The sequence below is a fragment of the Musa acuminata genome, chromosome BXJ1-11 (assembly GCF_036884655.1).
Source record: "Musa acuminata AAA Group cultivar baxijiao chromosome BXJ1-11, Cavendish_Baxijiao_AAA, whole genome shotgun sequence".
NCBI classification, from domain to species: domain Eukaryota; kingdom Viridiplantae; phylum Streptophyta; class Magnoliopsida; order Zingiberales; family Musaceae; genus Musa; species Musa acuminata.
Window position 1 is genome coordinate 7,608,813 of NC_088337.1, and position 27,273 is coordinate 7,636,085.

Genomic DNA, 27,273 nt, shown 5'->3' on the forward strand with positions numbered 1-27,273 from the left:
GAGAGATATTTATAGCCAACGAGTTAATAAAATAAATATAAAATGTAATTGTGGGTCCCGAGCATACTTATATGTTAACGAGCTCAAAGTACACGTGCCAAGATGTGGAACGGTGGAGCCACGTAGGATTAGAAAGTCCTTGCCAACGAGGCCTTCAAAATACAAAAGAAAAATGAATTCAATGCGAGAAAGATAAGGATGATGATGATAATGGAGCAAACATGGATATGAGACTCTAAATATATCTTGAATGAGAATGCAAAGCATTATTAAGCTTCACAAAGAGGAAACTAACTATATAATCCAATATATCAAACATATCTTGAATGATAATGGAGAAAATTGTATGCTTTATATAGTATAAGAAAGTGTAAAATATAAAATATCTAGCACAAAACCAAACAATTCTTGTCTCTTTCCCCAATTAAAAATTAAAATTATATAAAATATTTATAGAAGAATCAGACCCCCTTTCAAGTGTTCTTTCTTTCACAAACACACTTTCGCATATTAGGATTTTTTATTCTTCTAATATATAGGATTAAGAAATTTCATAATACTTGTCAATCCCAACAATATCTAGAATGATAATAGAGAAGAGTGTATGCTTTATCTAGTATAAGGAACTGTAAAATACAAAATATCAGACACAGTCAAACAATTCTTGTCTCATTGAAGGGGATAAAAGAAATAATGACACAAAGTAAAATAATTAATCTTGAGAGGCAGACTGAAAGAAGAACACTGAAAGAGCATCCACAAGTGTTGTCACCATGAATGCCAAAGTTGGTTGTGGTATTATAAACCTAAAGTTCTGTAAAACAAAGATTGCCGTTAGCATTTCACGATGAATTCAATGTCCAATGTAATCTATGAAGGCCATTTTCTTTCTTTAGCGCAAGTATCAAAAGAAATGAGAGAATGTTAATCGACAAAAGTGAGCAATTAGACACACAATGTATTAGTTCAGAATTTCAATACAAGATTTCCTAGTATAAGCATTCGATCATCTTTGAAAATTTCACAATAATTTTCTCTTGATCAAGTTATTACAAGAGCAGGAACAAGAAAAGTGTCAGGATAAGAGGCAAGAAAATATCATCTAAAGAAATTTAACTATTACCCACAAGTATTTATAACATGCAACAATCTATATTGAAGATCTCTATGGATAATTTCAAGTTCATACCTCTAGAAGCCCTTTCCCTGTTGATATTTCAACAGTTATCGCTGTTGCAAATCCAACCATAGCAAAGCGACCCAGCCATACATCCAATCCATTGTTCTCCTTTGTTCCCTGCTCACACCTAATAGAAACAGATGTTCTTTGAAGATTAACCTTCCTTCTCCTGGATGTAATCCAGATGACTGCATATAAATACATTCAAGTATCAGTATAAGAATAAGTGAATTCTTCAGTGTCTTGATGTTGAGAGGAGCAAATCAGAAAAGTAGATGGTCTCTTGTTCCGCAAAGATAGCTGGATCATCATGTCATACTACTAAGACAGTGAGTAAAGTCTTGTTATTTTAAATAGGAACAAATAGGAAAACGATGATAGTATGTCTGAATACAAAGCTAAGCTTATAAGGATTACAATACTACCAATGTCCTTAAACCATCCGACTCAATCATAAAAGGCCATAAGGGTACTGAGCCTATTTTCTCTTACTGTTACTGGAGCAAAAGAATTTCTTATTTTGATAAAAGAGTTCACCTTATAGTTTCTCGAGATGGAGCATTATAGAAACACATTATATCATCATGTAGATAACATCTTAAACCATGTTTTCACACATGATATGCCAATTTTCAAGCGAAGTCCAATATCACCCAGAATCTACAGTCAAAAAGCGAATGATGTCTGTTGATAAAGCTTAGGTTTCTTAGAGATAAAAGATATCTGTAGGATATCATTGGAAGTACAATGAAAAAAATAATGAGATCCTCAATCATGCTACCAACCTATCAAGCTTACATTGATGAGGGAACTTTACTGTGAATCTAGATACAAATATAAATAGACAATATTCATTGACTCTTAATCTACCCGAATAAAAAAAAAATGGCACACTGGAAACAGAAAGATTTAAGTGTTGTAGTTTACTCACTGGTTACTTGTACCTTGTATCATCTAATTCAGCTAGAAGTATATAGCCTTATGATGAAATTGACTGGAATGGAGACTCCACCACAAATCAAACACTGTGTCTCATATATGGTTGCAGCTGGATAACCCAAATCCACTTACAGTGAGAAAGCACAAAGATTCCCATGATGCAGGACAGGATCACAAGATTATCCGTTGAATAAGATGTGATACGAGATTAAAAATCTAGATTCCTGTGTCGAATACCTAGTAGCATAGATTCATGTCTAACTAATCCTTGACATAGCGTCAACCGTGTCAAATTCTGACAAGAATCATATTTGAAATGAAATGGAGCACTCAGCAGAATGCCGAAGGAAGGATTGATTACCACTGGGGAAGGCGCGCGTGAAGGAAGAAACGAGCGGGGAAGCGCCGGAGGGGGAAAAGCGAGGGATGATAAAAGGCTTCGAGGCAGAGGCAGCGGCATCTGCACAGATTGACAAGCGATGATGTCAGAATCCTTGGATACCCCAATAGAATAGTCGAGAAGGAGAGAGATCAAGCGGACAGGGGTAGAGAGAGAGAGAGAGAGAGAGAGAGAGACAGAGACATGATGGCGAGAGGAAGACGGGCGAGGATGCGACGAGGAGAGCTCGGGCAGCGGCGGCAGAATAAAACTCTTCCTGCGACGGAGGAAAGTATTCTTTTTCTCCCGGGTTTTATCTTCCCATCGACGCTTCCCCACCGAGTGATTCGCTGGAGTTCGTGGACTGTGGCTCGCTGCAGGAAAAGAAACTCCAATATGTTTTGATCCAATTGGCAGTGTTATTTTTAATCAATAATACAAGTTTAAAAAATTTATTAAAAAATCATATATTAGGATCACACTTTACTAGTCCACGAAACCAGCCCTGCTGCAGCTTTCTCTTTTGTTTGCCTGAAAATTGAAAGAATAAATTTAAAAAGATTTAAAAAAAAAAACACACGAAATCTTCCGTTGCTCATGCCCTCTCCGCCGAATCCCGCTGCGTTATCAAAACATGATACTTGGTTCTGTGGATTATTTGTTCTCCGTTTCGGCTGTTTCTCCCCTGATGGTAGAAGGGAGGACACCAACAAATCCTTCCTTACTACTTTTTATTTTTATATAAATTAAAAATTATTTTTATAGAATCATACTAATTTCCAATCTTCTATTTTCACATACGTACATTAACTTCAAGTTTGTTGGGCACAAAATTTTACAATTACAAACAGTTAGAACACAGACAGCTTCATGGAACTTTCATGACAATTATACAAAAGTAATTAAATACATTGTCCTAAGAAAACTACACCTATATCAAGCTCACCGAACAGTTTTTTTTTCTTTTTTCTTTTCAATGTGACCATATAATCGTACGCTATGATGATTCATTATCTGATGAAATGATAAAACAGCAAAACGTAATAGTCAATTCGGTTTATGTACAAATAAAAAGAACCCAACAAAAAACAAAAGGCAACACAGTTTATGTACAATAAAAAAAAGATGCAAAATGCCTTGTAGGATAAAACAAGTGTTTGCTTCTCTCGTACCGGCTGCAACAGATGGATTACCTGAAAACTCGAAATGGAATAGCACTTTATAGACTGCTTTGGATTCGTCTCAGGCTCGGGCAAACCATTCGCCATCTATCAAAATCTTTGGCAAGTATCTGCCAAATGAAAACAACAACAAACATAGGTTATATATGAACAACTTTCTATCCCAAGGGAGTATACTAGTTAAACAATCCGTTTATAGGATCCCAATAATGCAAATATATGATACAGACTACAAATCCCTAAATTTAAAAACCTTAATTAGACAACATCGGTCATTTAAGCCCAATCAAGTAACGAATTGAGACAGCTGTCTCCCCCTATCTCTTCAACCCATAGCTGATGTCACATAGGTCCACTGTCAAAGCTTTTATAGCCATTTCACATAGGTCCCTAGATTTTGGCATTTGCTGGACATACCACTGTCAAAGCTTTTATAGCCATTTCACAGTTTGTCTCCTCTGTGCTGATTTATATTAAACACTTAAAAAATATTGAAACTCCACAACATTGAAGGCTTATCTAATATCTCATTTTGATACATAACCAAGTAGCAGGACACTAACAAGAAAATCCTTCACTAAGCTCATAGGTATAAATTATTTCACCTTGGAGCAAGAGAAGATGTTGATAATTTCCAACTCTTGACACTGGGAAATAGCATCTTCTAATGCTTCTTCAGTCAGCATGCTACAAGCCTAAAAAATTAAGATACAGAAAAAATTAATGTCATGAAAGAAAAACATGAAACGAGAAACAAACTGCAGAAGGAGATACCCAGTATAACTTGTTTTCATTATGGCACCTACAGAATGCTTTTGCAGGACAGGCATGACACATGAACAGTGCAACACATTACTTGCAATTGACGTAATATATAACACCCATTAAATAATTGCATATATAACCACATGACAGTGTATACAAGAAGACCTTTTGGTACACTACAACAATGCAAATTCTTGATAGTTGAACATTTGCATACATAAGGCATTAAATAAACATCAAACAGACCCACAAAGGCAACGATTGTCCCATATATGTACATGTGCGATGAAACCCAACTATTCTAAAAAAAAAAAGAGAATTAAGAGTTAAGAATATAATAGTGTGAGGAGTGCCTGTCTTTGCTTAAATATGAAAGTCATGATTGAACATAAAACATCAGAAATGAGAGGAAGTTGAAGAAAGTATTAAAAAAAAAAGACAGCAGAATTTTTTAATAACTGTGGCAACACAATCATGTAACCATGGGTAGCGACCATTACCAGAAGCTGGAGGTTGTTAAGTCTTGGACAATTGAGCCTCAAGATCACCAAGGAACTACAGTAGCTGGAAAACAGAGACACAGAAGGTTAGAAATACATTAAAAAAAGGCAAACAGATCGTCAACAAAGGAAAATCTTCAAAATATCACCTACCTCAAATTTAGCATGCAGAGATTGGTACATGTCAGATATACTTCCTTCAAATTTATGGACAAATTGAGGTTAATTTTGGATAAACGCAAACAATTAGCTGAAGAAGAAATGAGAACTTTCTTAATATTTGGACAACCGGTGCAGTTCAGAATCTGAAGCAGATGGCCAGTCTTCCTAAAGCTCTCGTCATTTTCTTTTGATATTGCAGACGAACAGTTATTGATGGCCATATTAGATGAATGGCAATAACTAGAGCTCCAGATAAGTTCGTTAATGTTTGCACAACCATTCAAATTCAGATGAACCAAATTTGTACAGTAAGTGATTAGATTTAGTATATCAAGTTGTCCAATAGATGAATATGACAAGTCCAGCTCACGAAGGGCTGGAAGCACATCTTCTTTATAGAGGGCATCAAGAGAAAAATCTGTGAGATACTTGCAGGCAGAAAGTTTTAAGACCTGCATGAAAAGATACCCAAATCAATCATCAACACCTATTTGTTCCTGCATGCATAGAACTCTGTTCATAAGCATAAAGATTGCATTTGATGTACAAATAATGTCACCCTTAAAAGTGCAAGGACAAAATCTTTTTATAGGTTAAGAGATAGTAGCTCAGATCAATGCCATAATGACAAGAGAGAAAGTTAAATTTGAAATAATGAGTCTAGCACAATTTAACATTTAACAGTTTAATAACCCTGTTTTACTATAAAATGTACAACTAAAATTCCATGAATCTCATCAGGTCCAGTTTCCTTTAGTAAATAATTAGTATACACCTAATTGAAGTTGAGAGCAATCATTATCAAAGAATAATTTATTAACACTACTTATTTGCTCAAGTTACTGAAACCAGATTAAAGAAGAACAAAGGGAACTTTGATCTAAACTATGCACTGGAAATCAGCATGAATGACAGCGAACAACCCATTTAATGAAACAGAAAGGGAAAAATAAAAGACCTCATGGGATTATAAATCAGAATTACCCAATCTACACAACATACAAATTGAATGGGAACTTGAATAATGAACTTACCACTAACTGCAAACAATTGTCAAAAACAGGCCGCAAGCTCATAAAAAATGTGTATGACAAATCGAGCAGAGTCAGACGTCGAAGAAAATGCAAGGAAGATAGCCCATTAGGTCCAACAGATTGGCACGATGACAGGATCAAAGATTCAATATGAGGGCATGATGCAGCTATTGTAGACAATGATTCATCACTAAATTTTCTGCATGAAGGATGACACAATAAGTTATGTTTAAAGATGATGAAGACTCAAAAACAGAAGAGGCAAAGAAGGAACCTGCAGAACGAAGCATCCAAGACTTTCAAGCGAGGACAGTGAATATATGCTTGCGATAGCACACCACAACCCTTAAGATCCAAGACTAACATGTTTTGAGCTTCAATCCGTAGATCACTTAGTCTTGGGCAGATACCTAAATTAAGCAACTCAAGACCAACCTAAAAAAGCGACCAGTCAGAATTGCAACCAAGGCAGATAATGATTGCACGATCAGTATTACTTAGATATTGAACAATCCACTTAATGCTAAAACAGTAAAATTTGACGTAATACAAAATTGCATATCAGAAAATTTTGATAATCATCCAAAATGAACTATGTAGAAAAACAAAAACAGAAATGTAGGCAACGAAAAACACGATAACTGCTGAATAAAACAAGTAAAAGTGAATATGGTGAAAAAGACAAAATAATAGCATCAGTTTCCAAAAAATTCTTTACTAAAATGATACTCAAGAAAATGTGCATCAAACTTATTCCACCAACATACCCGTACATGAAAAACTTTAACAGCGTTGCACTTCTTCTCAACTTTCCACAATTTTAATATTTAAGATGATTTCATTTATAATTTCAAGAATAATCCTAACATTTGTAAACTTAATTTTTCCTGCTCTCACCTATGGATCAGCTTCCTAATGAATAAAGGCTGTTGATAAAGCAGACAATTTTCATGAGCAATGCTTCAAATTTGTGGGTGCAAAGTATTAAGGGTTGTTTCATATTTCTCGGGGGAACAACATTTGAGATACACAACTAAGGATGTATTGCACACATTCTTTAATGGTAAAATCTTAGAATATAAATTTATGCCAATTTGATTTTCCAACTTCAAATCCCTACAGGCCAAAAAAAAGTTAATCACATAGCACAATAACTTAAGCTAAGAAAACAACAGTACTTACAACAACCGTCAAACTTCTAGCAGACGGATGCCTTCACAATTTAAAGCGTGTCATAATAACATATTTATAAACTGAGTCAAGAATGATCAACTGACCGAACAAAATGATGCACTTTCAAGATGATCACAGCCATCGAGATTTAGTTCTTCAAGGTTTGGACATGATAGTTCAATCACATTCATAGCATGGCACCAAGCCAGTGATAGATACACCAGAGTGCAACTGCTAATTTTGACCATACTTAGGCGCTGAACAAACAGAATATCAGAAAAAAGTATATTTAGGACAAATCCTAGATATATTCAATAATAATCAAAGAAGAGCAACAAGCCTAGTCAAGGTTATAATGAAACAAAAAAAGTGATAAGTAGATATACTCCAGATGACTGCTAGACTGAATATATATGTCTGTCATTCCAGTGCTGCATATTAAGTGATAGGAATAATTGGCAAAAAAGGTATGGTTAGTCAATGCACTCCATGATTTTTGAAGACTATTCTCAATATAAATGGCTGTTAGAAATGATTAAAGAATAATATACAAGAGTAATCAATACCACAAATGGAAATAATGAAATGTTTGTGAAAATCAACATAGTTTAACACAAAAAAAAGGTAGTGTAGTTTGAGTTAAAAAAAAGCTTATACAACAATGCACAAAAAGACCTACATGGAGCAATGTCATAAAATTACCTCATTATTTAATGTCATCATTCTTCCAATTATCCTGACATTACAAAAATTTCCATAACCTGTCTGTTTAAGAATTTTATGTTTAAAAACACTACATATGGCAACAATTAACTATTGCAACCAAAGCTACATTATCTGAGGACAACCATTTATGATGCAAAAGCGATATTGAGAAACCATAGATGGTTGTGGTATGCTGCCCTAATGAGAAGAGACTAAAAATTATGTAGTCCAGAAAATTCATAAATATTAGGGAAAAACAATGGCTACATAAATTGCAAACCTCACAATTGTCAAGAACCAATGACCGTAGCTTTGGGCAACCTCCCCCATCACTAAACACTTCACAAATAGAATCCATCAAAGACTCGCAATCACTAAGGTCCATTTCTTGCAAGTTTTGACATTGCAATAACAAAGTAGTCAAACTTTCCTGCTTTTGCAATACCAGTTTCTGCATGAACAGGAATCAGAATTGTAGAGTTCAAAACCACTCAATTTCAAATAACACTAAAAAATAAAATAAACACAAAATTTCTAGTCATATAAAAGGAAAGCAGACCTGAAGTGCATTTGATGTAATGCTAATGCGGTGAAGTGCTGAACATCTAGAAACCTTGATCTGCTTGAGCACAGGACTCCGCAAATTAAGATCAACAAATCTATCATACAAGTTTATTAGCACCCGATGATACAGGAGAAACTACATAATATAAAAGGAGAGAATAAAGAAGATAAACTGAGTTTTACCTGCGCAAATATACAAGACTTATATTCTGCAGGTGTGGCAGGTCCAGTGAGACAGAAGTAAGCATGCCACAGTTATAAAGCTCCAATGACTGCAGGATCTGATGGTGAGAGAAAGAATCTAATATAAACTCACTAAATACAAGACAAGGAATCAAAACCTCCAACCTTTAGCATCTGGCTCTGAGATATGGCAGATATAGAGGCAGAAGTTATTGCCTCACAACTTTCAAGCCTCAAATCCATCAACATGGGGAGTGTCACCGACTTCCAGCACGTGTACACGTATAAGCATGTATTCATCAAATGCCAAACAAATGAATGCTGAAAAAAATCAGGACCCAAAGACTAACCTCAAATGAGATATTTGGACAGTTCGAAGCATCAAGAATGCACAGATTTGGACATGTGAAAGATATTTCACGTATGGTTTCATCAGTAACACATAAGCAAGATGACATGTTTAGTGATGTCAATAAAGGGCATGACATAGCAGATGACCGAATTGCAGTATCAGGTAATTTGTGGCAGGAAGATAAATCCAACACACGTAACTGGGGACAATTAAGCAAAACATGAGCCATGCTGCTGCGCTTCAGGGACAAAGTCTGAAGTTGAGGACATCTATGAAGTACCCATGTTATGCAAAAACAGTTGGTTAAAAAATTGCAATATTGCTTATAACAAAAGAACATATCGCAGCGAATAAGCAATATATTTACCTGACAGTAATACGGAGAGCTCGATATTTTACCAACTGAAGGTCATGTAACTTTTCATGGCATACAGTTACCTCTTGAGTGCAATTACTGATAAATGCATCAGAAATTCTCAAAGTAGTTAACGCAGGACAATCAGTCAAGGTAAGAAAAAAAGCTTCACTAAGAAAAAAAGATTCACTATGCCGCCCCTTGTCCAAGATTAAAGTTTCAAGATGCCTGAAAGATTTGACAAATCAATACGGGCAACAATGACCAAATATTTGACAAAACAAAAAGATGGCACGAGGCAAAATCCAGGGATATATGGAAGACAAACCTTAAAGAAGTCATTGCAACAATGACAAGGCCCTCAACATTTCGAGTACCACGCAGTTTTACTTCAGTAGCATTGGGGTAACGATGGCAAATAGCAACAACTGCAAGAAAATAAATTCATAAGCACATGACACAAGCAGGGGAAACCCAAGAGGTAATGAAAATTAAAGTTCTGAGATGTGTTTTAGAATGACAAAAAGAAAATAAAAGAAATTTACCAAGAGAATATTTTTATGGTCATTAGCGTTGAATGGTACAAAAGTCAACAATGATACTCCTGACCATTAGTTAGAAGAATAAATAGTTATAACACCACTACTGCTAATCCCAAACCCAGATGAAAAAGATGAATGATTGTATTAAGACATTGACAATTAACATAAAACTATGTCAAATCTCATTAAGCATAGCTCATTTAAATGAAATTTTCTAAACTTGAGTAATGGAGAGAAACCATGGAAACTAAGGGTTTTAAATTAAGTAGGATAAAGAAAATATATATGAGATGCAAATTTAATAATATAAAAGAATCAAACTGTAGCATACTTAACTTGGATGGAGAAAACTTTCTAATAAGTAAAAGTTTTAAGCAAGATATGCAATTTCACCCAGACTGATACAAACCAGAGAGTATCAATTTGAGCATGAATCAACTCGTAAACCATAGGGGGTACAGGGCTCACCACCTGACAAGCAAACCATAGGTTGTCCGGGGCTTACCACCTGACAAGCCCTATGACCTAGACTTCTCGCCCAATCCAAGCCTGATAATCAAGCAATATGGCCTTTTCTTTTGTTAGTTTTCACCCTAACAGTAATAAGTAATAACCCTAAAATTCATCGTACACATTACTCATGCACGTCTCACACAACCCCTCCCCAGCTCATCGCCCGCCACATACCTGTGGTACTTTCTCCTCCTCATCCTCCACTATTGTTGTCGCCGCCTCCTCATGATCCTCTATCACCTTCTGATCCTATAATCCTCCTCCGTACCTCCTCCTCCCTTCCTCTACCAACTCCTTATGACAAGTGTCAGGCCAACAATCCTTTATGGTTGGATGACTAAGAAACAACATGTATGTGCGTGTGTATATATAAAGGTTGTACTCAGACAAGAAAAGTGGAGTGGATTGTGAACTTCCAGGTTAGATTGGAAAAAGTATTCAATTGTGAACAATTTTGACAGAGGATAAAATGAGGAAATTTGTCTAAGATGGTACAAACATGTCCCTATGAGATCTATAAATATTATACTTAGAAAAGTGAGATAATTAGTATTAGTGGTACGAGAAAGATGGAAAACTAAGAAGACTCTACCAGTTAAAAATTTAGATACTCTTTGTTTAACTGGCACAACACCAAAAAATCCATATGGCCAACCCCAAATAGTTCAAACATTATGACTTGTTATTGTTGCTGTAGGATGAATAGTTGATGCTCTTGACTAAAAATTTCTCAGGAACATAACAAGATAATTGGATGATATTATGTTGGCTTCCATTTGCATAAGTATATTTACACATTGAGTCAACATGTCAGCAATGAGCAAATTACTCAATGATACCGATAATAAGCTTTGTATCATATGCATCCTCACTGGTAAATAATATAATATGCATACTAAATATTCAGAAAATCATCAAATGATTGATGAGTCATTTTGAAGATCATTGCACATTGCTGCTGGGAAGCATGAATCGAGGCACCAGTATAAGCCATACATGAGTGTTTACCACCATAGAATAAAGATAAATACTTCTATAATGCGCATGCTAGTCCATTATGGGGCATATCACACCCAGTTGATCTTTTTTCTTTCTTTCAATGGAGAGGGTATTATGCAATATGAGACAGCAAGAAGCTATTTAAATCTGCAAAAAGTGCTTTGGAACAAATGCCAGCACGGCCTCATTTCCAAAGAGTATATCCTAAATTGTCAACAGAAAAAAAAGGACAAATTAAGTCATAAAAACACCAAAATTTTCATTATAATTTCTAGAAATTTAGTTTAATTTGTGAAAATTGGTATATACCCTTTGGATTAAGGAAGTTACTCAAGTAGTCTGAACTTACTCTAGAATAAAATACCAATAATTTAGTTAATTTCAAATATCAAATAGGATTACTGCATTTCTTTCTTGTAGTTCTGCATATAGGAGAATATGTTCCGCAACTTGCTCATTTTTTTAAGTTCTAGACGTTGTTCAGTCATAAACTTGGACAGACTAAAGGACCATATCTATAAAACATAGTTCCATGATGACAATCTAAGATGTACATAGCCTCTAAAAACACAACATAGTGATTGAATTGAAGTCAGCATCATAGAACATGAATTCTTTAAAAACTTCATAATATTAGATAGCATGGGAGTGTTGATAGATTATCTAAGAAATCATCTAATTTTGCTAACACGTAATAACCAAAGTGATGAAACACAACTCTATAAATCTCACTAAATCAAGGGATTCCACAAAAAGGAAATGCTCAAATATCAAATTAGGAAGTTTTAGATCAAGTAAATTTTTTTCCTAAAAAGTTAGCTGCTTATAACTCTGAAAATATAATACTAATATTAGGAACAACGTCTTTCATAAACAAACATCAGAGAATTTTGAAAGGCAATAGTCACTTTGACTGCACTCAATACACAAGATGCAAATATAAAAGATGCACTCAATACACGAAGCAAATATAGAAGATTTCCAGTTGCTTAGAAGTTCAATATCAGAAGAACAACAAACTCAGAGAATGAATGCGCAAGTTTGGAAACAAAAGATGGATGGATAGTCAGAACAGGATGGAAATTAAGTGTCTCATGGTTGTATTTCTTTCTGGATAATAACATTAAAATGTCATATAAACATGAACAACTAAATAAAAGATGCTGATCTCAGTGCACAAGCTACTTGCTTAATGGTCCCCATTAGTATAAGATCAGGATACTATTAAGTGCTCAACTGGCACTCAAGTCTCTTTCTATTGAATTATAGTGCTCAATGAAATATGAATGAAAAGAAAAAACACTTTGGATCCCAGCATTTTTCTGCTCAGAGTACATAACATGAAACTGTTGACTTGAACAGTAGTAGTTTGTTAGCTTCAAATAAATCACTCAGTGGAAAATTTTGACCTTTTTCTTAATTTTGTTCTTCTATCCTACTCTACCTGTTGTTAAACTGGCAGTATAAAATTTGCATTCTTTTAAGTTTTAGGGAACAAGGCCTAATACCATGAGATCGACCACCAATGCTTCATAAAAAGTGTCTATTCTGCTTAAAAATCTCCACTCCGCTTAAAATTTAGTTATGTTAGCCCATTTCTCCTTTTCCATTATTTTGCATTTCCCAGACCACTGGTTGCTCTTATTTCAAGGTTCACCGTAAGCTAATATTCTATAGCAGTAGGTCTCATTGTGAAAAGCACTAACTTTAACAAATTGTGGGATACAACTTTGCGAAGTGCATCAAGAAAAAGATTGGTCCACATAGATGGACACTCTGCACCTGCTAGAAGTAGGTGGATGAAATTTTACAATTCAGGAACATAAACTAGCTCATATTTGCCAATACTGTTTTTCACTTACAGTTTCACAATTCATGAGACAATAATAAGAATAGAGAAGAAATCATACAGTTCTGCTGGGAGATCCTTATATTTTCAAACTCTAAACACCTCCAGAAATTCTCATGTGTGCTAGCTGCTAACCACTGCTTGCATGTTGCTCCTGCTCTACATAAATCTTTTTGTTCAAGGAAAGAGAAAATCTGCAAAGCATATCCTACTTAACATAAATGTAGTTTAAGCTTCAAGCAACCAACAGTGAATAAAGTATCAAAAGCAAGTGCAAGACACACCAGGTGTAACAGATCATCTGAAAAATCCATCCTGAATTCCACATTTTTAGCACTTATTGCAGTTATGGTGTCTCCATCGAAGCCTACTCCATCAATGGTGTTGCTGGACTTTACAAAAGCATCATCACTTGAGAAAATGCTCAAGTGGTAGGCCTTCTTGTCTTCAACTGAATATGATGAACTTAGTGGAATGAAGTCAATAGCCACTGCTGCTGCTGTCACTTCAGCAAGGAAGAAAGTTGCGTCTCTGGAAAAATGAGATAGTTTCAGGAGAAAGGGACCGAAAATTAATGATTATGTACATAAAGGCTAGCAAAATCCTGACACAAATTACTCGGTTCATTAAAATAAACGTGGAACTTCATCATAGATATCATGATAATGATTTAAGGCATCAAACTCACTGAAAGTACATATAAAGTGAGTGTTTGACTCAGGATAACTATAAATGATAAAATCAAAAAAATACGAAACATCTACTAAAAGAATTTAAAAAGAGATTAGAATCTTCCTATCACACTGAATGAAACTCAAACACAAAAGAACATGTCAATCATATGCTATAGTTTAAGGACACTTCTCCTAAAGAGAATATGTCAGTTCTTTACTGAACTTCAAAGTCACTTCTCATAAATTTCCTCAGACTAGTGGCAACCCTCATGCCACTATTGACCACCAATTAGGGGTGGTTGGTGGAGATGAGCCAGTGAAGGGGAGAGAGGAAAAAGAAGAAAAAACAAGGAAAACAATAAAAAAAAGGTAAAAAGTGAGATTTTTATTGCTTAAACAATAATTTTAAGTGAGTAAGGCTTGATCCAGAAGCTGATTGGGCAATACATTAATTGAAGTCGTACGGGAAGATTTGATTGCCAAAACGAATTTAACTATTAGTCTATTACAGAATGAGAAAAAAAATCAGTTCAAGATTAACCTAAAAGAAAACCTTAAAAGGCATCAGACTACAAAGGACAAGCAGTAAGAGAGAGTTGGGATCACATCTTGTGATTGCTCTCCTTAAGAGACAAGGGATTGGAGCATCTCCAACTCTTCCACAAGTTCTTTTCTCCTCTTGTTCCAACTTCATTCTTCTTGGTGTGTCCACAGGTCAATGCATCGAGGTATATCTGAACCACATTGATGCAGGGATATATGTGGACAAGGAACAAAGGTCTTAACATTGATATCCTAACGAAAATTCATGATTATGGCTAGCAATATCTTAACAAAAACTTGTCAGTTCTTTAAAATAAGGGCTGAACTTTATCATAGGTATTGCATAAATGATTAAGGCATCAAGTCCACTGAAAGTACATATACAGTGTGTGCTTGATTCAGGATAATTATAAATGATAAAGTCATGGAAATACAATACATCTATGAAAAGATTATAAAAAGAGATTGGAATTATCGTATTAGACTGAGGAATGAAATTCTAACACAAAAAAAAACATGTCAATAATATGCTACAGTTTGAAAACACTTCTCTTAAAGAAAATATCAATTCTGCACTAAACTTCAAAGTCACTTCTCATAGAATTCCTCAGAACAGTGACAACTCTTGTGCTGCTAATGACCACCAATTAGGAGTGGCTGGTGAGATGAGACAATGAAGGAAAGAGAGGAAAAAGAAGGAAAAACGTGAGAGAAAATTCAAAATGAATAGAAAAATAGTGGGACACTGGCTTAAATTACCAGTTTAAGTGAGTCAGGTTTGATCCAGAAGCAGATAGGACAATCCAATAATTCAAGTCGTCAGGGAAGATTTGATTGCCAAAAAGAATTTAACAATTACAGGAAGATAAAAAATCAGTTCAAAATTAATTTTAAAAACTTCAGAAGATGTCAGACTACTAAGAACAGGTAGTTAGAGTTGGGATCAAAGAAAAAAAAAAGTGAGTTGGGATCACAACTTGTGACTGCTCCCTTCAAGAAACTGAGTGGAGCATCTCCCACTCTCTCACAAGTTCCTTCTCTTGGAACAAATCCACCCTTCTTGGTGTGTCCACAGGTCAATGTATATAGGTAAATCTGAAACACAACGATGCAGGGATATATGTCGAGAAGGGACGAAGGCCTTGACAAGCATATCCAACGAACATAATAATATATTCCAGATCCATTAAATATCAGCTATCCATTGACATTTACCTTGAATCATAATCAATAATCAAGAATTGCAGCTCAGCAAGTTAAGTTATCAACAAATATATAAATGTTGAAATGTGAAATACAGACGAAAAAAAGGAAAGAATCTCCTACCTTCATCAGGTAAATGACCGAATACAGACAAAAAAAAGGAAAGAATATCCTACCAATTTAGATATTGGTAGAGATGGGTAGGACTTGATAAATTTAGCAATATTACAATGAATGGGTTTTATTCTAGGAGCCCATTCAATAGCAGATACTTTAGCATACAGATTTGAGAAACTAATGCTTGAAAGTGATTGTTTTTTGAATTACTGGGACATGTCAGAAGGCTTTGAAAGCAGCAGTTTATTTGCAGAGATTTTACTAATACTATAGTCATGCAATCCCTAGAAAAGAGTGGCTGCAGCTCCCTAACCCTATATTACAAATCATTTAAAAGTATTTGTAGCTGGACTTAGTAATCCAAGAGACAAACCGAGAAAACTAAATAAATTAATTGACTATTGTTAAAAAAGACATAGGAAGGACAGCAGGCCATCCTAAAGCTTTGATTTTTCTGTTATGTGCAAAATTAGTGATTTAAAAAGTGCTAGGCGTCAAAAGGCATCAAGATCCAAAAACGCCCGAGGCGCTAAGCGCTCGCCCGAGCAAAGCGATGCACTAAAATATAAAAATATATAATATAATTAATAAATATAATTATTTAAAATTTTAAATAAAAATATGCTATTAAATTAAGAAAATCTAAGATACAAAATCAAAATAATATATTATTAATCTAATAAATACAAATACTATTATTAGTATACTGTTAACCGTACACAGAAGGAGAAGAAGGAAGAGGAGTGTAAGGGGGTGCTGACTGAGAAAAGAGGAAGCGGCAGCGGCAGCGGTAGTGTAAGGAGGCAACGGGAGCGGGAGCGGGAGCGGGAGCGACGACAACGGCAGCGACAGTGAGAGCGAGAGCGGGAGCGGCGACAGCAGCGGCGGCAACGACGAGCAGCGACAGCAGCAGCGAGCAGCGACAGCGGCAGCGGGGGGGAGCGACGAGCAGCGGGAGCGGCGACAGCGACAGCGACAGCGATAGCGATAGCGAGCAACAACAGCGGCAACGAGCAGGGTTAGGGTTGGACAGCGACAGCGACAGCTGATATCGGTGCTTTAGTTGGTTTTTTTGAACCAACTAAAGCATCGAAGACCGAACCAGACCTAAAACGCTGGTTCAGCCGCCTGGTTTAACCCAGGTGCTTGCCCGAAGCACCCAACGCCTGGGCTCGGGCGAGCGTCGACGCCTCTTTGAAGCGCGCCGCCTGGAAGTGAAGCGAGGCGCTCGGGCCTCGCCTCGCCTCGTCCGAGCACCTTTTTAAATCATTGTGCAAAATATAGACCAAACAGCATGGATTTCTCACACGACAGAGGGACAGTGAGCACTGCAAACTTCTATTAGGAACAAGCAAACTTTCTATCTATGGAGAGTGAAAAGCCAATAATTATCTTCCAACTATAAGAATAATATATGGGAAAAAGAAATGAAAAGTGAAGTAGCCTTAAAAAAACAGAAAGAAAAGGGAAAAGAGAGAAAGTTCATAGAAAGACTCCAGATCTCGGTACATGATAAACAGCCAAACATGCCCTTGAATCAACTCACTTCCCAACGGGAACTAGTTGACCACAGACCATGCAATTCAGGCCAATCATTTATTTTAGGACTGACCACAGATTTAGTAGGAATCAGCACTGGGGAGACAAAATACACTGAAAGATAAGGTCTCATTGGAGTCACAAAGGACAGCAAAATACAGTTACAGCAGTTGAAGTATAGGATAGAAGAAAAGAGGAGAACTATTCAGTAAATACAATGACAAAAGGAGTAGAGAAAGGCAACCTCATTAAGCTCAATTCATTCAACTACCCAGAAAATGGCTCTCTTTGATAAACAACCAGACATTCCGGTCAGACACTAATTGATCCCTTGGAAATCCCAAAAATGATCAAAACAAAAAAACTGATTCTCTATCAAGGACAGTCCTGAAAACTTAGCTGAGACACTGCAATTAAGATTCAAAAGCAAATTAGACTCAAAATACACCTATTTAAAACTCCTAACCCTTGGTTTGATCATCCTCTAACAATCTTTCAAATTGTAGGGGCAAGAGAGAAAAAAAATCAAATGCAATCATTATTCACCATATTAAGTAACAGAATACATCCTTGGCATCTCTCATTAAACAAAAGTCATTTTCTATCGCTTCCACATTGTCTAAATGTGAGCCCAAAAAGCATGGATATTCATAGAAATATTCTTGCAGGCATGGTTCCCCCTACCAGTCTGTCACGGACAAACTTCTAAACAAGATGTTTGATGTAATGCTTATGTATGTTCGTGTCTTTTGGCAAGTTCATGCCTTGTACAGCATGTAGAGGGGCGACCGAAGACTTAATAGTCCCATTTTAGTTGAGTTGGTGGCCTCTTTAGGCTTGTAAATAAAGGTTGTGTCCTGTGGACACGTGCGAGAGATTTTCAGTCTGTAATGGACCATTTTACCCTTTGTTGTGCCACTGTTCAGAGCTTGTAAAGTCTGTTTGTAATTTGCATTGTCTATGAAGTGTTTTTCGGAGATGTTTGCTTGTGGATCCCGATTGAGGCGTTCTCTCTAACCCGTTCTCTCTTTTGTTGGTCCTAAGGGACAATGGGAGGCTTCGGGGAGGCTGACCTTTGCGGACGGACACGCAAGGGTGCCGCACGACTTAGGCAAAACCAGCTAAGTCCGTGACAGATGGTATCAGAGCGGGACAAGCACTCATAGAAACACTTAGCATGCAAACGTGGGGGACCTAGTGGGGCTGCGTTGAGGGCAGTCAGCACACGCGCGGCCGTTTGGGGGAAAACGGGCATGGAGATGTAGGGAAAAGGAGTCGCTCGGAGGAGCGGGCATCTGAGATTGGCATTCAGAGGAATGGCCAACCCTTCGCGCAAGAAGCACCACGAGAACAGATAAACTTGGAAGAATGCGGAGCGCACAAAGGTTGGGATGGTTGAGTTTGAGCTACGGCTCAACGTTGACAACCATACTTGATGGTGCTCAAGGCAAGCGAGGCACTTGGTAAGAATGAGACCATGCAAGGTGGAATGAGTTGCTCAGCGATCGAAAGAGTTGTGCAAAGCTCACAGAGGTGAGGGAAATTGCTAACTCAAAGAATTCGGTACTCATGCATGGGCTTGTATGCGGACGATGGAATGTTCGCGGCCATCCCAAGGCGACCGAAACTCGGTGCCATAGAGCATTGAAACTTTCTCTTCGGCATGTGAAGGATACGTATGTAGGAGGCTGAAGTGTGCAACGAGTTCAGCATGTTGCTAGGCCTTGAGTGGTGCAGCGAGGGCTGTATTGACGTGGAGTAGCAATCTAGCAAGTGCATTTGCAGGAGACAGAACAATGCACAGTTTGTTCAGCATATCGAAGTAGTCCAAGGGGATGGTGGTCTTCGAAACGAAGAGAGATGTTGCTCCAATGGGACAGTTATCTAGGAGGGATAAGTCCCGGCTCTCCAGAGGGAGAATCATGTGAGACGGACCTCACATGTTGAGGAGGAGTACCTCAACAAACAACAACTCCACGAAGCTCGATGGACAGAGCAAACGGCGAGGAGTCGTCGCATGATCTCGCTTGAGAGAATGCATTGGTGGATGCATTGCGAGATCAAGTGGGGGAGCGACCCAAAGCAACTTAAATGAAGGTACACTTGGAGTCGATATGGAGATTGGACTCGAGGGAGGGCTGACCCGTGGAATGGTGGGCGCGAGGGCCACCATCGACTCAATGCAAAAAACGAGGAGCGGAGCAACTTGGGTGTAACTTAACGAAGTACCTAAGCCGCATGAAGGGAGCCATCATAGAAGTTGGAACATGGAGCTGAGGCGCAGTGCTTTCCCTAGATAGAGGTCAAGGATATGAACTCTTGCAGAGGCAAGAGTAGGATCATGTTGTTCCATGGGTCATTCATTCTATCAGAGAGGACTCATCTTGCATGGTGCTAAAGATGAAGGGAGCTTCTGGGCACATGCACCTTATCTCGGAGGGGCATTTGATGGAGGAACTAAGGCGACTCAATTTGCGGGGGCGAAGTTGGGTTCAGAAGGCCTTAGCACGAGGCAAGAGGACGCAGAGGCGAGTACTCTTGAAGAATATGCCACAGTGTTGCCATTCAAGTTGCCATGAAGGAAGTGGTGCGCAGCGGAGATTGGGCTGGTAGGGGCAGAGGCCCAGGATCCAGACAATGGTGCACAAATTACAGTGAAGTTAGTGGACTTCGGGAGCTACTAGGCGACGGACTGTCCTAGAGCGGTGCTTCATCTAGGTGTGACCCAAGAGTGGGTGGATGAAGGTTGATTGCCAAAGGAGCGAACAAAATCGAAGGTGGAAGAGACCCTGCGATGTATTGGCAACTGCCACACATGGAGGGTTCACAATTCGAGTTTATTCCACAAGAATCAGAATGCAATGGGGATGTCACCAAGAGGCGACATGGTGCAGCGGATCGTGGTGGAACAGTTCGTGGCAATGCGATACACACGATATAGTCCCGGGTGGGACTAGATCATATGGAGGTATGATCGGGAGCTACTGGAAGCTCCACTTCGGTGAACAACACGACGGCAAGAAAAGCTATGGATTCAAGGAGTGAAGGCCATGGTACCGCAGAGGCGGGTCTTCCGTGCGTGCATCGAATTTTGCATCGGATGAAAGCCTTGGTCATCGGCATATGGGGGCTGGGTTCCACCAAGGGAAAAGTTCGAATGCAAGTACCAGTGAGTTCCATGGGAGGGACTTGATCATGCAGAGGTATGATCGAAGCAGCTGGAGAGTTAGACTGCTCCAGAGCTCATATTCGCTTAAGGGAGCCCGGCAAGTCAGAGGATAAGGCCGAGTAAGAGAACGTTGCTACCAAGGAAGCTAAGGAGGACAGAATCAGTGCAAACCCTACAACGTGATGGCAGAGGCCATGCATAGGAGTTGCAGTCTGTCTTTCCATCGACCAAACAGACTGCTTGGAGAACACAGAGGTGTTGAAGCAGGGGGTCGAAAGGGGCGAGAATGCAACGACGATTCCATAGGGACTTAACTACCCAAAATCAAGCAATCAGTTAGAATGAAGGTGGACTCGGAGGAGTGTCACGGAGGCATATCTACTGATTGTGAAGAAAAGGGATGTAGATGCGAGGCGACGGATAGTAGTGCCATGGGCATGGTAGCGCCATGGTACCACAGAGGCGGGACTTCCGTGAAAGTCATTGATCCCTTGCTCTCAGGGAGGGAGAGCGCTTGGTCGTGAAAGGGGCCGAGGAGGTGGAGAATGCAGAGGCAATCTCCAAGTACCGAGACAAGGCTGAAGGGCAGAGGCCGAAGAACTTCGTAAGACCGGTGTCAATGGGCTTCTCATCAAGATAGCCGAAAGTGAAGGACTTCGGGTCATGCAAGAGTGCATAACCAAGGAACGAAGTAGGCAGTACGCGGTGTTGTACCTTTGCTACTCAGTGGAGTAGGCGGCAGGGTTGATGGAGAAGACGGTACAATCCCAGAGGCGACCAAACCTATGAGAGAATTACTCCAAGTTGGGGTGAAAACTTCCTGCATTCCAGAAGTTCGATGGCATTGAAAAGGTGAATCACAGTAACTAACTCAACGCAAGGAGTGCAAACACTTCAAGTGCTTCAGAAGTGTGAGCAAAGAGCAGGCGAAGGCTAGTAACCAGCTCGATGCATGGAGTACAACCTGGAGGAGGCGGGCGAAGTCAAGTAACCTTTGCCTTCTCAACCCTTAAGAGAATGGGCGAAACCGAGTACCCCAATTCTCTTATCTATCCAGCAGAGGAGCTCTGCACAAGTTCAAAGACCCTTCGAAGATAATGGAAGACAATAGTTGTCAAATCCTCACCAACGGTGATCGGTGCTACTGAGAGTAGATTGTCCGCTTCATTTCCCAACGAAATGACAATCGAAAGCGGAAGTGATGCGAACCTACTTGGATGTGACAACTAAGTGAAAGAAGAGTCAATGAGCAAATGTTGTGGAGGAAGGACCCAAAACTTCATAAGTTTGCGAGACGATGCTCGTTAAAGCTCCAACAAGCATCCAACCAGTTCAAGCAGCATGAGGCATTTGAGAGACTGGCGCAGTAAGGATGGTCTTTTCCTTCATCTGGGGGATCCGCAGGAATCAACAAGGATCAACACAACTCAGCCAACCCCACACCAGAGTCAGAGTCATTGGTGAGTTGAAGCAGCATGGCGGATCAAAGGTTCGACTACTCAAAAACAGCAGCGGAGAGCAGCTGGGAGCCAAGAGGCGCATTGTAGCTGGAGCAAAAGATTGAAGACTCAGCAAAGGCGAGGAGTTGCAGTGTCGACAAAGGCTTCAACGAGGACGTCGAAGGAATAAGTGGGGGAGAATGTCACGGACAAACTTCTAAACAAGATGTTTGATGTAATGCTTATGTATGTTCGTGTCTTTTGGCAAGTTCATGCCTTGTACAGCATGTAGAGGGGCGGCCGAAGGCTTAATAATCTCATTTTAGTTGGGTCGGTGGCCTCTTTAGGCTTGTAAATAAAGGTTGTGTCCTGTGAACACGTGCGAGAGATTTTCGGTCTGTAATGGACCATTTTACCCTTTGTTGTGCCACTGTTCAGAGCTTGTAAGGTCTGTTTGTAATTTGCATTGTCTATGAAGTGTTTTTCGGAGATGTTTGCTTGTGGATCCCGATTGAGGCGTTCTCTCTAACCCGTTCTCTCTTTTGTTGGTCCTAAGGGACAATGGGAGGCTTCGGGGAGGCTGACCTTTACGGACGGACACGCAAGAGTGCCGCACGACTTAGGCAAAACCAGCTAAGTCCGTGACAAGTCGGCACCGATATATCGACCAATTGTCAGTATGGTACATACCAAGCTGTACTGAGTTGTACCAAGCATACTGACACATGGTACATAAAGACATACTGATATACTACCCATAATAGTCCCCTATCAAATTGATATGTACCGCCCATACCAAGTGATACGTTGCGATATGACGAACTTTGCTTGAGGTTCCCGAAAAAATAACATTTAGACTAATCCAAGGGTACTTTATAACTCACAATAACATGGATATGTTTCTCTTTGACCACCCTAGGTTGATGCTATGCGCGATGTCATCACCAATACCTGTTTTGTATTAAATGACTACTATAAGACAATAAAAGCACCTTCGACCAATGTTCATAAGCAATATCTCTTAACTTAATAAAACTTTCATAATAACCTGGCCCAATCTGGCGAAGTCAACATTTGATTCAAGTTTGTTAAAAATAATATAAATACTTGATTTTTAAACTAGTAGTTTATTAAATATTCTCATGGATTTGGTTCTTTAGGAGTCAACAAGGTTGAAATTAAGCACTTCGGTCTTTGGTATGTATGGTACGTACCAAGCTGTACTGAGTTGTACCAAGCATACTGACACATGGTACATAAAGACATACTGATATACTACCCATAATAGTCCCCTATCAGATTGATATGTACCGCCCATACCAAGTGATACGTTGCGATATGACGAACTTTGCTTGAGGTTCCCAAAAAAATAACATTTTGACTAATCCAAGGGTACTTTATAACTCACAATAACATGGATATGTTTCTCTTTGACCACCCTAGGTTGATGTTATGCGCGATGTCATCACCAATACCAGTTTTGTATTAAATGACTGCTATAAGACAATAAAAGCACCTTCGACCAATGTTCATAAGCAATATCTCTTAACTTAATAAAACTTTCATAATAACCTGGCCCAATCTGGCGAAGTCAACATTTGATTCAAGTTTGTTAAAAATAATATAAATACTTGATTTTTAAACTAGTAGTTTATTAAATATTCTCATGGATTTGGTTCTTTAGGAGTCAACAAGGTTGAAATTAAGCACTTCGGTCTTTGGTATGTAATCTAACAGTGCAAATGCACCAGATCTAGGAGCCTGAGGTTTCCAGTTCTACCCTTTCCGAAGCAAAAGGCCAGAGTTATAGGGAGATTGAAAAGGGAGAATATGGACTTTACCATGCCATGGCTTGGTTTCCAATGAGCCACAGGACAACCCAATGACCACTGCCTGACTAGACAAACCAATAGCCACCAACATATAAATTAATTAATGTCCACAGTTTCATGCATCTTGCAAGATTGAATAAATTCAAGGAATAATTACACCCAATCCTCTGAACCAGATCAGGGAAAATTAAATAGGCAGAACTATTAAAGCACAAATTTACCTACATGTGACTTTGTACTCACGAAGTCCTTTGAAACACTAGGATAATACTACCCAAATAAAGCATTTAACGTGGCTTACCCTAAGACAACAAATTTCCAATGATGTGATAGTGATCAAGGAATCCAAGTTTCACAGGTAAACGGTCCCACTCATTCACACATTCAGGTCAGTGTGGACAAAACCAATAACCCATGGCTGTGCAAACACTATCAATCCACTTTGGGTCTAAGGTCAATCATGATGCATTCATATGATTACAATTACATACGTCTATCAGTCCGCTTTTGATCTAAGGTTGCAGATGACTAAATTTGCAAAAAGCCTAGTGTATCTCTTGCCCCACTGCACAATCATTATAGAATAGGCATAGAATCATAGTATCTTTGTGTCAATGAGAATGCTTAACACGTGATTATGATTATCATGGATGATCACATCCTATTGATGTGCAAAGTTGTCCAAAAATGCTAAACATGGTGCCAACATCCCAGGACCAATTCTATGTGAGTTAGTTACAGTGATAACACCCAAATTGGTGTTCTATCCAAAAATAACAGTACTTTATTAAATAATGAGAAGAATGCAAGAAGCTAACGGGGTGTAACTCCGAGAATGTAGATCAACTCTAATAGTCCAAAGAAACATCATTATACATTTGAAATAGGATAGTAAACTAACAAAAGCAATCATTTTCAAGGGATATGTACAAAGTATAAGACAATGCAATGTCATCTTGACCATTCTAGTGACATATGATAAGTTGCAAGAAATGAAACTTAATGCATTAGATACAAATAAGAATACAATGAAGAAAAAGCATCATCAACAATATGAGTCAACAACTAAGCTTCTGATGAATTCATCGCTACACAGTAAAATATGGATTTAGAAAAGAGCCAAGGCACCAAGAAAGTACTCTGGAGAAGCAAGGACTTTACGCCGCTTTTGTTGAGCAAACCTCTGACATTCAGAATTGGACATCTCCAAACAGATGTCACGTGATACATAATTCACCTGAGACACAGAACCTACCTCCACCACGTCCTCTCTACAATCGTTCATTTCTACCCAGTCCTTCACATTCCCTTGCCCAAAATCAAATTGCCTCAAAGGCTCCAGCGGTGAGCCAAACTGCGAGCACCCAACACCCTGGTCCTCCCAAGGCAAGTTCTTCCTGCTATGGCCTTCCATCTGCCCGCCACCCATAAACCCCGCCCTAATCTCCGAATGGGCCAGTGAGAGACCAAGCTCTAAATCATCAGAGTCCTCTTTCTCTCCCTCCTCACTATTCCCATCCTCAGCGTCATCATATTCGACGACCGCCTTCATGCGCTTGTCCGCCATTGCGGTGCAACACGAAACCCTCTGTAATACTCACCAAAAGAAAACAGCCGGGAAAAATAGCCAAAATGTAAGATCTCCGCAGTTCCAAAGAAAGGCAAGAGGACAAACTAATCACAGCCTCCTCCCGGTATCATCGGCAGAAAACCTAACCCCCTGATCCTAGAACCACCGATTGCTGACCTGAAATCACAACATTGTCATCTAAACAGAAAAAAACGAAAGAAAGAGACCAGAAAGGCGCGCGCACGACCATTACCAGAATAAAGATAAAGGGGTTTAAAGCAAGAGATCAGATCCTCCTGCGTTCACGAGATCGCTCGTCCGAAAGAAGCGTGGATCGGCACGCATGGACGCATCTAGGGTTCCAATTCGCCTCTTTCGTTCCTGTTGCCCCTCTTAGCTGCGCTCGCCCCCTCGCTCGCATATCGAAGTCCCGAAGTCGCCGATTCCAAAATATAGAGAGAGAGAGAGAGAGAGAGAGGGGCAGAGATCTTATAGAGGAACGGAGACAAACGAAGGGTGGGACCACCCTTTACAAGAGTACTCGGCCATGGACACTCGCGGGTCCCATCGCTACCTACACCCGACGTGGAGAAGAGATAGAGGTTGGACGTGGGAAGTCTGCTGTTCCATTCCATACAAGAAGTGAGTGGGAACGGATGCAGGGGGTTGTCCGACGCGCTTCTCCAGCCTCCCATCGGAAGGGTGCGATCCCTGTGACTCGGACCATACACCGAACACAAAAGCGAGGGCACACACTGTCAGCCACAGCGGACCGCACGCCGGCGACTCCATCAGGGGCCCTGGTCAGCAAAAGCGCGACCGCAGAAAAGGACGCCGACGTGGCGTTCTCGGAGCGTGCAGACCAGGCGGGCCCACCGGGTGGCATACACTTGTTCATGTTTTAAATGTTGCCTAACCCATACTTATGATAAGTTGGATTGTGACCAATGATATAATCATTATACAAGTTTGGGTTGTGGAGAATATTTGATTGTTATCATGTTTATTAGGTGTCTTCTTTGTAGATATGTATTTAAGTACTTACCAAATAAATAAATATATACATAGTATAAATATTGTTTATCAAAATTATCATTCAAAATATACTTCATCATAATCCAACCTAATTTTATAACTTTGAGATTCTTTGTTAATAGGGTAACTAAAATGATCCTATATCTGATTTCCAATAATTAAGTAAGAAAAGATCAGTTTGGATATTATGTTATTTACTATGTAAGTGCTATCATCTGACCTCGACTTGGCTTAAATTAGACTTGTGCTACCCGCTCAAGATGCTTCAAAGTGCTCGATGTGGTGTTCCAAGCTACTTGTCCTAAGATCGATGTCGGGTGGTATTCCTATGGACTCCTCAATGCTCAAGTCAAACTCCCAAAATAGATTAGGTAGAGAGAAAATTATTAGACCTTGTTAATCATTCTCGTGATCTAATCGTAAGCGTAAGCAATTAGAAAATTATTTTATATGTATAAAAAGTATTTTGAGAATATATTCTATTAGGGTTTTCGGTTGACTTAATATATTTTATGGTTCTACTTTTGATCACGTGTATTAGGTAATTTTCTTGTGGTGTTTGATTTAATAACGGAATCAAAAATCATCACATATGTCATTCAAGCCTTCAAATACCAATCAACCTTTTGGTCGATGTGGAAACTACCTAGTGGAAAATCCTTCTTGAGTGAGAAGTTAATAGAAGACTTTTTAAGTGGGAAGTCAATACAAGAAAGATTATGTATAAAGAAGATGAAAAAGTATTTTCGTATACAAAGAGAACTCTAAAGAAGCCTC

The 27,273-nt window shown here is 38.8% G+C and overlaps 1 protein-coding gene across 3 annotated transcripts; it reads right to left on the reverse strand.

Moving 5' to 3' along the window:
• Positions 1-64: 64 nt before the first annotated feature.
• On the reverse strand, positions 65-25,926 carry LOC103970973 (F-box/LRR-repeat protein 15-like). 3 transcript variants are annotated; one of them, XR_010481122.1, is made up of 22 exons: positions 25,715-25,926; positions 25,031-25,638; positions 13,660-13,906; positions 13,437-13,569; positions 9,801-9,900; positions 9,485-9,700; positions 9,116-9,386; positions 8,931-9,029; positions 8,766-8,854; positions 8,578-8,677; positions 8,299-8,469; positions 7,418-7,570; positions 6,415-6,575; positions 6,141-6,339; positions 5,098-5,558; positions 4,945-5,008; positions 4,285-4,374; positions 3,692-3,789; positions 2,703-2,872; positions 2,481-2,579; positions 1,190-1,368; positions 65-152 (listed from the first exon to the last, which is right to left on the reverse strand). XR_010481122.1 is itself a non-coding variant. In XM_065089685.1 (18 exons), exons 2-18 carry the CDS (start codon positions 25,456-25,458, stop codon positions 3,718-3,720), a joined length of 3,054 nt encoding a protein of 1,017 aa, XP_064945757.1. In that variant the 5' UTR covers positions 25,459-25,638; positions 25,715-25,926; the 3' UTR covers positions 3,478-3,717. The 3 variants fall into 3 exon arrangements, 1 of the variants encoding a protein (XP_064945757.1); XR_010481123.1 differs by lacking the exon at positions 65-152 and adding an exon at positions 583-814; XM_065089685.1 differs by lacking the exons at positions 65-152; positions 1,190-1,368; positions 2,481-2,579; positions 2,703-2,872 and having other exon boundaries at positions 3,478-3,789.
• Positions 25,927-27,273: the final 1,347 nt, after the last annotated feature.